This window comes from Scyliorhinus canicula, chromosome 10 (genome assembly GCF_902713615.1).
Source record: "Scyliorhinus canicula chromosome 10, sScyCan1.1, whole genome shotgun sequence".
NCBI lineage: Eukaryota > Metazoa > Chordata > Chondrichthyes > Carcharhiniformes > Scyliorhinidae > Scyliorhinus > Scyliorhinus canicula.
The window spans coordinates 121,665,525-121,682,538 of record NC_052155.1 but is presented as its reverse complement, the minus strand read 5'-3'; the positions used below and the strand labels follow the sequence as shown (position 1 = coordinate 121,682,538).

Below are 17,014 nucleotides of genomic sequence, written 5' to 3'. Positions count from 1 at the left end.
AGCCCGTCCCCCCATCTCCCACATAAGCCCGGCAAACACCTTCGCCCTCCGCCACCCCGACAGCGTAAGTGAGTGAAAGATGAGGGTGTTTTCAGGGGGGGGGGGAGGTGATTAGAGTGCCTGATGTTGGATGAAGCTGAGAAGGCTTGGCTGGGACCTTTCCACCCTTGGCTCCAGCACTGCATTCCAATCCACGCCGCCCCCAAAAATCAGCTCATGGGTATCCAAATCCAGGATTGCAGCCAGCATTCTCTCTCAAACCCCGCATCATCCCAATTGGGGGCATATATATGCTTACCAACGCCACCAACCTCTCCACCAATGCACCCACTACAATCACGTACCTGCCCCCCCTAATCCGCCACCATTGCCTCCATCTGAAATCTCACCCGTTGCCCACCAAAATCACCACCCTCCGAGCCTCACTATCAAACCTCGAATGAAAGACCCTGGCTCACCCAACATCATCTGACCCTTCACCCTCAGATGGGTCTCTTGTAGCATCACCATATCGGCCTTTAAACTTTTCAAATGCACAACAACTCTTGCTCTCTTCACCGCTCCCCATAACCCCCTTGCGTTGCATGTCACCATTCTGACCGGGGGGAAGGGGGTCTCGCCCCCCCCCCCCCCCCACCCTCCTGCTCCTCCTATCCCTAACCGGTGTGGGGGGAGTTGGTCTCAGCCCCCTTCTCCTCCTACCCACCATTACCCCAGGCCCTGCCCACCAGCCAGACCCACCCCATCCATTTGTTACCGTCGACTGTCCCCACCCCCACTTCCAGATTCCCCCATCCACTTCCTCTTGCAAACACCTCTCCCAGTATCAATCACCTCCTCCCACCATTCACACTTCCCAGGTCTATCGAAACCTGCTCAAACGGGCTTCAATGACCGCGGCCCCTCTCCTTCCCCATCTCAAAATAAGTCCTTAGAGTTGTGAGTCGCTCTCAGCTTTGCAGGGTGGACCCTTCCGAACTTCACCCCACTGCTGTACAATGCCTACTTCACCCGAACGAAGGCCACCCGCCTTCTCGCCAACTCCACCGTCAGATCTTGGTATATATGTATACCAACGCCTTCCCACTTCATGTCCCACTTCTGCTTCGCCCAGCTCAAACCTTCTCCTTCACGTGGTAACTGTGGAAGCAGACTAAGACTGCCCTTGGTGGCTCATTTTGTTCTCGGCTTCGGCCGAAGCAACCAATGGGCCCTGTCCAGCTCATAGAGGGAGGGCTCTTCCCCCTCCCCCATCTACCTGGCGAACATGTTCGTAAAATACTTGGTCTGCCTGGGGCCCTCCACCCCCAAGGTCAAACCGACGATCCTTAAGTTTTGTCTGCTCGACCTGTTCTCCAGGTCCTCCACCTTGGCTCTTAGCCCTTATTGACCTCCGCCACCCTCCACAGTTCCTCACCCATCGAGGTGAACTGGCCTCTATGCTGCGTTATGCTCCACCCCTTTCAACTTCTCTCCTTGCTCCCGCAACTTGACCGACGTTTTCATGAATGCAGTCTTTATTGGGGCGAGCGCCTTGTCCACCCATTCTTTGATTGAAGCCGTCATCTCTTTCCGAAGCACCTCTAAATGCTTGGTGAACAGCCTTTCAAACTCTCCTGACAACACCTCGGTCAGAGTCTCCACCGTGATGGGATCGGCCCCACCTGACAAACCAGCCCTCGCCATCTTTCCTCCTGCTAGATTCACAGCAAACACACCGGTGGACTTTCGCACGCCACCATCTTTCAGTGACCTTTCATGGAACTTCGACATTCTACCGATTGCGTATGACCTGCCACACCAGCTCATCCAAAAAGTACCCCTGGGACTGGACATAAAGATCGAAAAAACAAAGACTCTAGCAGGGGCCAGCTAACGTGTGACCTCTACTTACATGTCACCACCGGAAGACACCACTGCCTGGATATTGATGGCCACCCTGGCCAGGAACAGACTCAGAACAAGAACTCAATTAAACAATGCCCTTCACTTGTGTATCTTAACAATATAATTAACAGATCAATAACACATCTCTCTGGCAAAGTGAATAAGATGAAACCATGTCTTTCTGCATAGAAAGCCTCAGTTTGACCTCATTTTTGCAGAAATGTACTACAAACTGCGACCTCCCAACAGCAAGCTGGAAAGAGGCAAATGCGTAAAAGTAAAGAGCCTCAGTCATCATCACAGCTACAGGCAACGTGGCTCCTTACCCTGCACAATCTTGTGGCTACAGCAGTTGGCAGACTTCAGTGACAATCTCCATAATGAAGCAAAGACGTAATCCTGTGCTGGAGGACCTCATTGAATTTCAGCCAGGGAAATTGTTCCCCAAAGGTACATCCTCCTACCAAGAACCCTTTCCCTTTTCCTCTCTCCTAACCATTTTCCCTGCCCAGTTCCAAGAGAAACATGATTTATTTCTCTATGAAAGATCTTTCAGACCAATCGCTTCTGGAAGCAAATCGATACAGCATGAGCTTTTAAGTCAATAGGAAAATACTTCAGCACTAGTCAAACCATTCCCTGAATCTTTATGCAAACTTCAGAAAGCCCCCAAAATGAGTACAATTGCACCAGCAGTCAGAAGAAACAATCCAGCAACTAACCTGCGAAAAGTTCTCAAACCCTTTAACGAAGGCTGCTGAGGGAATCCTTTATGGCATTTAACATGTGGTGAGCTGTGCGAGGTTAAGAGAGGGTAGTGGCTGGAGCAGACGTTTGAAAATGACAGCACTTGTCAAAGCTATGACAAAGGGTTATCTGGACTCGAAACATTTGCTCTTTTCTCTCCCTACAGATGCTGCCAGACCTGCTGAGATTTTCCAGCATTTTTTCTTTGGTACCATCTTTTTCTTTATCTTCTCTAACCCTTCAATCACAAAAAGAACAATGCTGCCTTCAAGTCTTTGCTGTGACTGCTTTGATTTGTAAAAGTATTCTTTCTCGGGGCATGAGTGTTACTGCCAGGACCAACGTCTGTTGTTTCAAGGTGCATTTCCTCCAAAGTGCAGGGCATTTTTGATGACATGTAGGCTTCCAACATCAATCCCATCACCTTCAAGACAGAAAAGTGTTCTGATCCATTCTTAACCAATGTGAGCATATGCCACTATTCATAACAGTTTCCCGCTATCTTGGTGGCAGTGATGCCAGCTTTGCATCATGTCAACTTTTGGTGGCATTGCTATTCAAAGAGCCAGGAAGACGTGCACACTCAGTGTGCTTTACCATGTTGCTTCCTCTTTGTGAAAGTGATCCTTTGTGTGTCCTCTATCTAGTCTGGTTTAAGCATCACTGAGGTAAAATCTCGGTAGAATTGAAAATTCTAAACTCCAACTCATGAATAAATTATTGAAGTAATTTGCAAATTCAAGAAATAAAAATGACTGTGAAACATAGTTAAAGATTAATCACTATGCATAAATATTGCTTAACGCCTGCAGTTGAGAGATGTTAACATTAAATAACATTTCCTCTTTTTAGTGTCATTTGGAATTGGTTCAGCTGGTGCCTTTTGTTTTATCCTTACTGAACTGGTATTGCTGGTCGACTTTGGTAATTCCTGGAATGAATCCTGGCTGAAAAGATCGGAAGAAGGTGGATCACGGTGTTGGTACTTTGGTATGTGCCATTATTTGCCATTTACTTGCTGTGGGTTGGTGAAGTTTCATTAAGATAAATGACATTTTTGTAACTCATAATCAATCATAAACAGCTCCGTTCCATTTTCGTAAATGAATGTCATGCAACACAAACAACCCATGGCTTTCGATAACAAAATTATTTTATTGATTTCCACTGGTGTAAATTCTCAATGATTGGTACAAATCTCAGCAGAATATCGAGAGTTCCCTGATATTCTGGCATATAATTATTCTTCAGTCAGCAACATCATAACATAACTGAACAAGTCATTTACCACATTGCTGTTTACAGGACCATGTGAGTGCACATTGGCTGTTGTTTTACCAGATAGTGCCCCCAAGGCCTGCCCACTAATGCCACCCACCAAGGTGTGTGTCTCTGCAATGGTAGAGGTGCGGGTGACAGCTGTGATGCATCGCTGGCGTTCTCCTCGGAACTCTCCTCCAAGGTGTTCTATTGGGGGGGGGGGGGGGGGGGGGGGGGGGGTCAGTGGGGGGGGTGGAGGGGAGGCACTACTCCAGATGGCCCAGCCTCAGCAGATGGTAATTCTGCAAGACAATGGACATGTGGTCAGTGAGAGGGAAGGATCATTTTGTGGGTCATCAACAACTCACTTGAGACAGGTCATCTGGATGAAGGGGCAGTGGAATCTCACCTCGCTGACGCAGGCCAACCTCGCTGTCTGTGACTGCTCTCTCCTCGAACAACCCTGTGTTTTCCATGGGCCTGTTCCTCATGAAGGTTAAGGACTCGGATCTCTGGGACCCAGCGCCCCCCCCCCCCCCCCCCCCCCCCTCCCGTCCTTGCCTTTTCCCTCTTATTATAGGCTATCTTCTCCAGCGGGAAAAAGAGAGGGCACTGTGCGCCACATGCTTCATGGATCGGGGGGAGGTCTCTAGAAGGTGGCATGTGTGGGCATTGCACCTCAACATGAAGTGGTTGTGCTCGTGGTGCCAGGCAGTTCTGAAGAGCAAGCTTGAAGATCAGGGGCGAAATTCTCCGACCCCCAGCTGGGTCGGAGAATCGCCCGGGGCCGCCAAAAATCCCGCCCCCGCCGGGGCAGAAATTCTCCGCTACCCGGGAATTGGCAGGGGTGGGAAACGTGCCGAACCGAGGGGCGAGCCCCCTGCGGCGATTCTCCAGCCCGCGATGGGCCAAAGTCCCGCCGCTGGGAGGTCTCTCCCGCTGCCGAGGTTTGAACCACCTCTGGTGGCGGTGGAATCAGCGGCGCGAGCGGGCCCCCGGGATTATGGGGGGGGGCGCGGGGCAATCGGATCCCGGGGCACCCCACGGTGGCCAGGCCCACGATAGGGGCCCACCGATCGGCGGGCGGGCCAGTGCCGTGGGGGCACTCTTTCCCTTCTGCCGCCGCCACGGCCTACACCATGGCGGACGCGGAAGAGAATCCCCCAGCGCGCATACGCCGGTGGTGACGTCAGCAGCAGCTGACGCACCGACACATGCGCGAACCGGCGAAGGCCTTTAGGTGCCGGGTGGCGGGTGTCAAAGGCCGCTGGGGCCGGTTTTGCCGACAGTCGGCGTGGTGCCAACCGCTCCGGCGCAGGCCTAGCCCCTCAATGTGAGAGCTTGGCCCCCAAAGGTGCGGAGAATTCCGCACCTTTGGGGAGGCACGACGCCGGAGTGGTTGGCGCCACTCCGCTACGCCGGGACCCCCCGCCCCGCCGGGTAGGGGAGAATCCCGCCCCAGATGTGGGGAGGGTGTGAGGTGTCAGCCAGTGGATTAGTGGAGGGGATGACGGAACGGGGAATTGAGGGGCGGCAGGCAGGACTTGTTGCCGAATTCTCTTTACTATGCTCTTTACTCTGGCTCTGTTCCAATTAGGGCAATCAGTGAATTTGCCTTCTTTCTATATTGTCTATGTCCGAATGCTTGGAGTCGCTAGGTATCGAATGATACCACCACAAGTTTCAACCGGCTATCGATCAAAGAGCCAAACACCAGTTAGTTAGTTCAAGGTCAAGGGTACTTTATTTACATACAATCAATCATGCAACATACACTACTAGGTAACTACTCCTATTACTAAGACAACCTGTACTTAACTTCGGGCACCCAGTTTAGGTCAGCAAACAGTGGCCGCTGTTCAATTCTGGATCTCTTGGGTTTGAAGGAGTAACTGCTGCTCAGCTGGGCTCATCCGTCTGGTGGTGGGCGTTGAACTCGAACTTGCTTCTGGTGTTGCTGCGATTGGCGATGGCTGTTACCGGGGTACCAAGGCCAAAGGAGAAGCGAGCATGTGGCGAACTCTTCCTTTATACTTGGGGGGCTTTCGCACTCTTTTGGGTGGTCCTTTGATTTGGGCCTTACTAATTGGGTGATCCCTGATCACTCCGTTCGATTCCTTAGCCAATAAGTGGGCGGGGATCTGGATGACTGGGCGTATCTCAAGCGGTCATTGACTCCGTTGTTTGTGTTTCCCTTGGACAGGGAGTGGCGCCGAAATGTCTGGGACTGTCCCGGTAGCTGGAGCACCAGCCCTTTGTGTTGGGGGAGATGGACCATCACCTGCTAATCGGCCTGATTAACATGCTAATAGGATGGGGTTTCGATACCGTCTGGACTTTTCTGACAAATATGCATTTCAGGCTCAGAACCTGCCTGACTCTTGACTTGTCCATTTTACCCATCAGTCTTTGCGAGTTGCTCTGTGCTTAGTTGGAAGTGACCATCCCAGATGGCTACACTCCGTCCTCTTGATCCACAATGCGAAGCTTGAAGGATCACAATACTGGGTCTTCTTTGTTTTCTTGGGATGCCGGGTACCCTTAACCAAGGTTAGGTTCTACTCTACTCGTTCCTATGGGTCCAAAAACATTTTCCTAATTTCCCTAAACATCATATGTCTAAAAATCTCGAGGGGGCCACTTAACATTCACTAAAAGGGGGACCTCTAACTGCCTCTTCCTAGCCTACATTCATGCTGCTATTTACAATCCAAAAACCTATGTTACAATACAAAAAAAATATTTTCAAAAGCAGCATCGCATTTCTTCCTATCACTGACACTTACAAAAAAACTAAACTTTATTCACAAAAACAGCAACCGCGGAATTTATTAAAGAAAAGGTTTAGAAAGAATGTTTGGTTTGCTGGAGTCCGAGGAAAGGGGCTCTGAATGTACATACTGGGGGGGGGGGGGGGGGGGGGGGGGGGGGGGGAGGCTGTCCATCTCCATTTTCACAATCTCATTGTCTGGATAACACTGTACAATATGTTTATTACTAGTAAGGCTTCCATTGTGTATGACAGGGAATATCACTTGATTGAGGTTCTCACACCATGTGGGGGTATCGGTGGCTGGGTCTATGTGGGGTGTAGTGTCCGGGCTGGGGCTGTTATGTTGGATAGTCATGTTCGGGGCCTGTGTGGTGAGGGAGGTGGAGGTAGGTAATGCATGCAACTGGACTGTTCCAGCGACGATCATGATGCCGATCCTCAGGGCCGTCTTCAACTTGTTCCGGTTTTCCTTCATCGTTGAGTATCTTTGTATCTTCCAAGAGGAACAAGCATAGTGTCTGTTATCATCTTGTTTAATACCTTGTATATCTATCTGTTTCTCCTTATCGTCAATGTCCCATTAGAATCGTCACCATATGTTACTCCCTCATTTTTTTTTAAACAACCATTTGCAGAGACAAGACATCCGAAAGAATTCTGGGTCACAGTGAGAACACTCTTGCAGCCTGTGGTCGATGGGCTGAGTGAGCGGACAATTTCTCTGTCCTCTGCAAACTTGTTTTTCCAACCAAGTGATTCTGACATGTAAATAGTAGGTTGGGGATAGCAACCGAAGGGTTGCCGGAAAGGGCAAAAGTTGTGGCAAAGTGCATTCTTTAAACCACAGGACTAGAAAAGAACAGAAGAAGAGTTTCAAAGCCAAGTAGTCGAATGGGGTGGTGCGTATGATCCTCGGCAGGACAAGAATGGGTGGGATCCCCGGGTAGGGCGGTGATCAGTGCCGTTGCTCCACTACCCGAGCTTGGCTGACCAAATGTATAGGGGGTCCCCAGGCAGGGCGGGGATCAATGCTGTTACTCCACTGCCCGAGTGACCTTCCAAGAGCGGAACAAATTTGTAACAATATGGGTTGCCGACAAACTTGTTTCATTAAATGCCATGTGGCGTCAGACGAGAAATTATGGCTGCATCAAGAACTTTGGTGTGAGACCGAAAGAAGAAACCATCAAGAAATTCAGTGAGATCGACATGAGTAGTCGCACAAATAAACAAACATTCAACATTTAAAAATAACAAATTGAAGAAAAAAAACGGGCAGACTCCATCAAAGTACAGGATACCATAAATCTCCATTGGTTCCTGACTCATCATTTGGACACCTGAAGATTCCATTTCAAAAAGATTTGCAAAGGGGTTACCATGGTGGGAGTCAGACTCGTAGCTGTCTCCATCTCCTGGGTGCCAAACTCTTTCATGGAGTTTGCTTGCTAACGTGGCGTCTGCCGATGTTGGGTCCATTTCGTAATTTCTCATCAAGTGACAGGAATTGTCACGGTGCCAGTGATTCATGGTCCGTAAGGAGGTTGTCAGGGGGGTGTCGCTATCGTCAGGTGGCAGGTCAGGTTCCGGAGTGGGCAGATAAATTCTTTCAAAGGGGCTGAGTGTACCGTCGTTGGGGTGTTTGGGCCTGTAGTGACTGGGGCCTGGTTTGAGGGATCGTTGTTTGGGTCTCTCAGGGGCTTCGGTAGTGCTGTCGCTGTTGCTAGCAGCCGGAACGAGCGTCAGGGTGAAATTTGATTCTGGGGGCATGGTCAAGGTCGTGTCTGTGGACGTGCTGCTGCTGCTGGGGGAGGGGGAACTTTGGTTGTCAGTGGGCGGGTCCTCATTGTCTGCCATCACCAATGAGAGGTGGTGCGAGTGGCTGCACTGCGTTTCATAAACCTTAAGTTGATTTACATGGAACCATCCTGCTTTTCCGTTTGGAAATGTGATTTTTTAAACTGAGGGGCTTGCCTTGTCTGAAATTGAATAGGGTCCTGCAAATTTAGGGGAGAGGAACGAACTAGTGTTGTACAAGGTGATCATTACTTGCTGTCCGACTGTATACTCTGTTGGGTGTACTGTCTTGTCAAAGCAGGTCTTACTCTGCTTTCGTTTAGCGCCGAGTCGAACAGCTGCAGTGAGCTGTGCTGCTTTAATATTCTATACCATGTGCTGGACTGCTTTCTCATGGGTCAGGGCGGTGACTGCGGGGCTGGCCAAATCAAGTCCGAATAAGTATTCGGTACCCTTCATGGATTGTCCGGTCATGAGGGTATGGGGGGGTATATCCTGTAGAGCTTAACACTGTGTTCCAAATAAACATCAGTACTAATGGGAGAACTGTGTCCCATATTGTATTGTGCTGCTGCACCATTTTCCTACCGGTGGCTTTTAGCGTATGATTCATGCGCTCCACTATGCCGCTGGACTGCGAGTGATTGGCAATGTGGAACTTTTGTTTAATTCCAAATGTTGTCATAACATTTTTCATGACTCTTCCCGTAAAGTGGGAACCTTGGTCAATACTCCGGGGGAGTCCCCATCTTGTAAAAATGTGTCCTGTTAAGACCTTTGCGGTGTCCTTGGCTGTGTTTGTTCTCAATGGTTCTCAATGCTTCAACCCATTTCGTAAATGTGTCTATCACTACTAACACATACTTGTAACCATTTCTGCAGGAGGGGGGAGGGGACCAATATAATCTAATTTTAGGTTTGCCCACAGGCCATTTACAGGGCGGGTGTGTCAGAGCTGGGCTTTTCTCACATACCTATCGGGGTTGTTTTGAGCACAAATCAAACAATTCCTGATGTAGTGGGACACGCCGGTTTTCAACTGGGGCCACCGGCAGAGGAGTCTGAGGTGGGCAAGGGCGGATTCAATCCCTTGGTGTCCATGTCCGTCATGGAACTTGCAAATTATCTTGTTCCTGTCCTGGGTGGGGACTACATAAACTCCATCTTTTAAAACGATTCCCTCATGGACCGTCAAAGAATTTCTAAACCTTTCATAGGGAGCTGGGAAGTTTCCTTTTAAAATCGCCTTTAATATCTCGTCTTCTTTTTGTGCCTGTGCTAGGTCTTGGATGTTGGTCTGGGAGACCTGAACTGCGTGTACTGGGGAAAACTCGGGGGTTGCCAAAAGTGGCCATGTCGTGAGCCTGCCTTCGCTAGGGCGTCAGCTTTCACGTTACCGGGTGGGGAGGAACGGTGGTGACTTCTTACTTTGACTGGATCTATGACTCGTGAGGTATAGGCTACGGGTCCTAGACGACCATGCCTTTTCTGCAGGAGTACGGCCGTAAGGGTTCAGTCGGTGGTCGCTACCTCTATCGCGTACAGGGAGTGTGGATCTGGGGCTTGCAAAGCAGGGGCTGTGCTCAGGGCGCGTTTCAGTGCATCCACAGCATCCGTGTGCTGTGGACGCCATTTCCATGGGATCTGTTTCTTTAGTAACTTGGAGAGTAGGGCTGCTTTTGTGGTGAATCCGTCGATATGGTTCCGACAATAGCCAACCAGTCCTAAAAATGACCGGAGGGCTGTAACGTTCTGGGGCAAGGGCAAATTTACGATGGAATGAATGCGTTTGAGTTCTATTTCACGTTTCCCATGCGTGATAACTGTACCTAAATAAGTGACCTCTTCCTGAAGGATGTGGGCTTTCTTGGGTTTAATTTTGCATCCAATCATTGTAAGGAGTTCTAATAATGCAGAAAGAAGTGAGATGTGCTCTTCCTTGGTGTCAGTATGCAGGAGCCAGTTGTCCACATACTGAACAAGACATTCAGGGCGGGAAAATTTAGATAATCTGTTTGGCAATCGTCTGTGAAAAATGGAGGAGGAGATGTGGAAGCCTTGTGGAAGGCACGTCCACGCGTACTGCTGTCCCTGGAAAGTGAACGCAAATTTATACTGGCATGCTTTGTCCAGTGGTATGGACCAAAAGCCATTACTGATATCTAATACGGAAAGAAATTTGACTGGAGTCCCTGTCTCAACATGGTCTCGGGACTTGTGGCAATGGTAGGGGCTGCTGGGGGAGTTACTTTGTTCAAATCTCGGTAGTCGATGGTCAGTTGCCATGTTCCATCGGGTTTTCTTACTGGCCAAATCGGGGCATTATTGTCGATGCAACGGGTTGAATCACGTCTTGCGTCAATAAGCTTTGGCTATCTGTCCCGCGGCTTGCTGGGGGAAGCCGTACTGTTTCTGGGGCTTGGGATCGGGATCTGTAATGTTTGCTACTCCTGGGATTTTGCCGCAGTCGTACTTGTGCTGGGCAAACATCGTTTTATGTCTTTTCAAGACTTCTCTAACCGCTTTGTATGGTAATGGTTTGTGGATGAAACCAGTACTCTCCTACTGAGCTGATTCTATGGGCATAATCTCCTACTGTGAGTGTGGTGGGGCTCGCGCTGCTCTAGCCATTTTCCATATGCATCAGTTGACTGGGTCAAAGGAAAGGTTGTGTGCACTCATGAAATCGATGCCCAGGATGTGTTCTGCTGCCTGGGGGAAATCTACTGAAACAACTGAGTGTTTTGTCTTGACATTACCGAGCTGTACGCCCACAGGGGCTGTGATGTGTCCCTGCTGGAGGTGACCTGTAAAGCCACTAAGGGTAATGGTGTCCGTAGTGAGCCATATCTCTTTCTGGTACATGGTGGAGGAGTTTAACGTGGTTCGAGACCCTCCTGAGTCCCAAAGGAACTCTACAGGGTGTCCCCGGACTGTGCCTGCAATGACTGGTCTTCCGGACTTATCGCAAAGGGTATCGCAAACCCAAGTTGGGGAGCCCAAACACCGTCAATCAGTGCTATTTATGGCCAAATCATCTGGTCTGGTGCTAACGCAGCGAATGGGTCAGGTATTGTTTCTGGGGGGGGGGGGGGGGGGGGGAGCGTTTGGGTGTTGATTCCTTTGCTGCTTTGAGGGGGGGGGGCTTGACATTCTCGGGCGTAATGTCCTTTCTGTCCACAATTGTAGCATTCCTGTGACTTGGGGTGTGGCTCTGTACCTCTGTCTTCATTTACCCATGCGGGGTCTTGGTCTGCTCTTACTGGGTTCATGGTGGCGTCTACTTTCTCATGTTCTGTCCTTTTCTGTACCGACTATTCCCAAGCTTTGGACAATCGTTTCAGAACCCACACTTCATTGTGCGCTGGGTCTGAAGGGTCACAATTGGCACAAGACTTCTGTCCTGCCTCTGCGGCGTGGGATACTAACGTGCAGGTCCATTTGGCCGTATTGTCTGCTGATAAATGGTCGCGGGCTAATTCATCGAATACAGCAGTGAAATGGATCCAAAGGTGTCCTGCAAATGCTGATGGATGCTCTCCCTTTTTCTGCCTGCATCGGTTGAGTCCGTTTACCGGATCTCCTCTATTATAGCCAATGGCCTCTAAGATGGCAGTTTTCATTTCTTGGAAGCTACCTCCTCCTACATTTTGTGGGTCGGGAAGTGCTGAACTTACTGAGGGGTGTAAGCACATAATTATGAGCTTAACCTGCTCTGGCTCGCCTAAACCGTACATGAGCGTCTGTTGTTTCACTAACTCGAAAAAGTGGTGTGGGTCTGATGTGGGGTGGAAAGTCTTCTCGCGGGCATCTCATGACTGGGAGATCGATAATGGGGTGGTGTATACAAAATCGGGTTGGCCTTCCATGGTAATCCTGCGCTGCGTGATAATGGGGTTCATTGGGTTAGGTGCTGCCTGTGCAGTCAGTGGTGCTGGTGCTTTTCTCTTCGGGACCTGGGGGGCTCTACTTTGATTCTCGGTCTCACTTACGTACTGTTGGCCTGTTTCACTGAGTTCCTGCCAATCAGGGCCGTCTTCCTGGTCTAGCTGTGGGCCAAAGGTGTCTCTGAACCCATTTTGAACTGATAGCAGGGATTGCAACCTTGCAATTTGCTGCCTGCATTTGGCATGATCCGCCGAACTCTGCCTCTGTTCCGTGGAGGAACTGTGGAGTGCTCGGAGGGCTGCCTTCAAATCATTGCATTGTTTCTTTATGATCTGTACCTGATATCTGTCTCTTCTCTTACCAGTACAGCACGCTGTGTGTCCTGGTAGGCCTTATCATATTGGATTTGGAAGCTGCCAAGATGGGCGAGACAGGATTGATTTGCCCTCTTGACATCATCCATTTCCTTGTCCTTTGCTGCTAACTGCTCCAGGAGCTGTACATTTAATCTCTCGCATTCCCTTAAATCTCCCTCTCTACTCCTCTCCTTCTCCTCAAGCTGCTTGCGGAGGGTCTTCACGACCTCCTCGGTGCCTCGCAATTGTGCCAGACAGGACACGATTGCCATCGGCTTACAAACCTTAGCTAAACTCTTTTTATGGATCTCGGTCAGGATGTCCCACCAAGTCTGTCCTATGCTGCCAGGACCTGTCTCTTCATTCGCGTAAAACTCAGACCATAGGGACCATCCTTTCACCTTTGGGTACTTCCTAATCTCCTCTTCCCATATGGGACACTGTTCTGATCTATTGGTCGCTGTGACCTCGGGCTCTTGTGGATGCATAAGGCGTTCCATTGCCTTCATGGCCATCGCTACAATTACTCTTCTGTCTTTTACCAGAAATTTGGAACAAGGGGGGATAAAGCGATAGTGCAAACACGGGTACGGCTTAATCTATTTTCCGGTTTACGCAACTCCCGAAAGTTTCACACAACAAAATCTATTGAGTTTACCTTATATCCCTTTGTTAGTGCACATGCAAAACCTTCCGAATTCTGGGTGTTTGATCGATACTGGTTTCGCTTGTGGTTCCTTTTACTTTGCCAATTTGGATTCTAATTCAAATGCTTTTGTGGGTTCTCTCAGAGTGACATGGTCACTTCTGGGTCGAGTCCTGTCAGATGTCGCCAATAACTGTTGCCGAATTCTCTTTACTATGCTCTTTACTCTGGCTCTGTTCCAATTAGGGCAATCAGTGAATTTGCCTTCTTTCTATATTGTCTATGTCCGAATGCTTGGAGTCGCCAGGTATCGAATGATACCACCACAAGTTTCAACCGGCTATCGATCAAAGAGCCAAACATCATATAGTTAGTTCAAGGTCAAGGGTACTTTATTTACATACAATCAATCATGCAACATACACTACTAGGTAACTACTCCTATTACTAAGCCAACCTGTACTTAACTTCGGGCACCCAGTTTAGGTCAGCAAACAGTGGCCGCTGTTCAATTCTGGATCTCTTGGGTTTGAAGAAGGAACTGCTGCTCAGCTGGGCTCATCCATCTGGTGGTGGGCGTTGAACTCGAACTTGCTTCTGGTGTTTCTGCAATTGGCGATGACCGTGACCGGGGTACCAAGGCCAAAAGAGAGCGAACATATGACAAACTCTTTCTTTATACTCGGGGGGGGGGGGGGGGGGGGGGGGGGTTGTGCTCTTTTGGGCGGTCCTTTGATTTGGGGGCCTTACTAATTGGGTGATCCCTGATCACTCCGTTCAATTCCTTAACCAATAGGTGGGCGGGGATCTGGATGACTGGGCGTGTCTCAAGCGGTCATTGATCCCGTTGTTGGTGTTTCCCTTGGACAAGGAGTGGCGCCGAAATGTCTGGGACTGTCCCGGTAGCTGTAATACCAGCCCTTTGTGTTGGGGGAGATGGGCCATCACCTGCTAATCGGCCTTATCGGCCTGATTAACATGCTAATAGGATGGGGTTTCGATACCGTCTGGACTTTTCTGACAAATATGCATTTCAGGCTCAGAACCTGCCTGACTCTTGGCTTTTCCATTTTACCCATCAGTCTTTGCGAGTTGCTCTGTGCTTAGTTGGAAGTGGCCATCTCAGATGGCTACAGACTGATGCCATGGGTGAGGTGGTAACTTACCCTTGCAGCTCATTGGAGGTTATTCACCTTCTTCAAATAATGGACGGCGGTCCTCCTGGTCATACTGGCCACAATCACTGCAGCTGCCACTGCCTCCCAGGTGGCAGATTCTCCTACCTCCTCTGGGAAACAGGGTGTCCCGCCTTTCATCCACTGCGTCCGGAAGCCTGGGCAGGTCGGCATCCCCAAATGAGGAGCAGGTGTCCGTGCTGTCATCCTCATTTCTTGACTGGGAGTGAGCAGCGAGCAGCTGATGCATGACTCGGGCGAATCAGAAGGTGAGGGAGCCAGGCATGGCGAGATTCACGTGGGGCTCATTTTTGGAACTAAGTGCGGGTGAATACAGGCCACGATCTCGCCACAGTAGCCGACACAAAAGACCCCGCCAAACTGGCCCAAAATGACACTTAGAAATATGTTGGTTGAATGACGCTCTCAGTCTCCCAAATAGAGAATCCAGCCCGATATATACAACTTTTGAAAAAAGTATTTGCAGTTATTTTGTACATTAGAAGGTTAAGCAGAAAGGGATAATGTTACTATTGAAATTAAATTTCATACAAATGCATTGAACATATGTATATTGACATACACAGTAATCTTTATTTCGAGCCATATTTTCAACAATGCACCACAAGCTGCTGTACTAGTCATTGGCACCAGAGGTCCCCACACAACATTTACAACAGGATTTCAGTCTGGGACCATTTCCATCTTTAACACGAGTCTAGATATTAGACTCACCAATGTTACTTTGCAGGTGATTAACATTTCTTAGATTAGTCCCTGCATGAAGCGGGGAGACAATGTAACATTTTGCATTATTTCTCGGCTGCAGTTTACGACATGGTGGGTCTAGTTTCCATTTTCTTTGCATCCAGGGCAATGTTCAATTTGAAGGCTAATCCAGAAAAGGTTCCTGAGCACAACCCCATTTAAAATAAAAGATCTGAGAGGAGTCGACAGCAAAACAAATGCAGCTGTGTTTTAGGACAAGGTATCGGACGATAACTTTGGGTGTGGAGGTCATCTGGTTGCTGCTTGAAGGCCTCACAACCAGCGGTCATTACTGCTGCATGGTTGACTTCCCTCCCCATTTCCAAAGAAGATGCATGCTGTCTGGCTAAAGTCTGGTTAGTGGTAGAAAAGGAAGCAATCAGAATGTAGTACCTCATACAAAAGCCCAATCATAGTCTAGCTATTATCAGGATCATAATACAAAGAACAATGCAGCAAAGGAACTGGCCCTTCGGCCCTCTAAGCCTGTACTGGTCATGATACCAACCTTTGCCAAAACCCTCAGCACTTCCTTCTGCCGTATCCCTCTATACCCATCCTATCCATGTGTTTGTCAAGATGCAAAGAACAATGTAAAGAATAATATTTCAGTACTTTTCGTATGTTAGCTGTATTCAGTCGTACTCTTTGAAAAGTGTTCAGTTATAGTTTTTGAACTTGTCGAAGCATGGTAAATATTGCATTTTTCTTGTATATATAATGTGAAATACTTATCTTTTAGAAAATTAGCTTTTCTGTGGAGACTTGATGCAAAGCATCTACAAGTAATTCAGTTACCTGTGTGCTTAACTGGAGGTCAGAGATCCAGGTTTGAATCCTGGCCCAAATTTACTCTGTCTTTCATGTAAATAAGATAACTAAAGTAAGTACAAATATAATGTCTTAAGATGTGAGGAGAGAATAACAGGTAACTATTTTTGTATTGTTTTTGCTATACAATCACGAGCATTATCATTGAACATTCCTCAGTTTCAGCAATTCCTGTGATTTGGTGAAAATCTTTCCCTTCCTGTCTCTCATATTTGCTAATTATTCCTGCTAAAACCAATCCTTTTTTTTGTCAACTTCTGATCTCAGGAATTTATTTTTCCACAACTAATCTTCAATCCTGTTGAACTATTGAGCTCTTTATGCGGAACCAAAACAACCTTGTTCATCACAGTAATTGGCTGAGCATTTAAAAACAAAATTAGGCCAGCTTTGTGCAAAACATCAGATTCTAGATTGGCAAAGTACAAGTTCATATCCTTGTGTTCTTTACTTAACGGTTTGGCCATCCAATCAAAGGGGAGTTGCTGGCAAATCTAGCAGTCTCAGCAGTGCCAGAACTCAGTAGTGGGCACTGCTGGTACTGCAGGAAGGAGAGAGATAGTTGTCACAGGAATGCAAGTTCCGCAGTTTTAGGGATCTGAGAGCCCATGGAGTTGTGGGTGGGGGAAGGGCGGCGGGGGGGGTTTCTGCCCCAGATGCACATAGCCCCCCCCCCCCCCCCCCCCCCCCCCCCCCCCCCCCAATAAGATGCCCATTTAGGCAGGAAGGTGATGGACTAGCCAGCCAACACATTTTACATGCCTTCCTGCTAAAAATACACCTGGCAGGGTAGACCATAAAATAACTCTTCCATTGCAGTGGAAATATTAATCCCTATGTCAAGGCAAATATAAACTTAGATGTCTTCAAATCCTATACTGAGCTT

General features: G+C 48.7%; 1 protein-coding gene across 1 annotated transcript in view; it reads left to right on the top strand.

Moving 5' to 3' along the window:
* LOC119972636 (serine incorporator 1-like) overlaps nucleotides 1–17,014 on the top strand; it is a 131,995-nt gene that overhangs the window by 57,080 nt on the left and 57,901 nt on the right. The window contains exon 5 of the mRNA XM_038809665.1: nucleotides 3,487–3,624. Within this exon, the coding sequence (XP_038665593.1) occupies nucleotides 3,487–3,624 (138 nt within the window). The remainder of the gene's footprint in view (nucleotides 1–3,486; nucleotides 3,625–17,014) is intronic.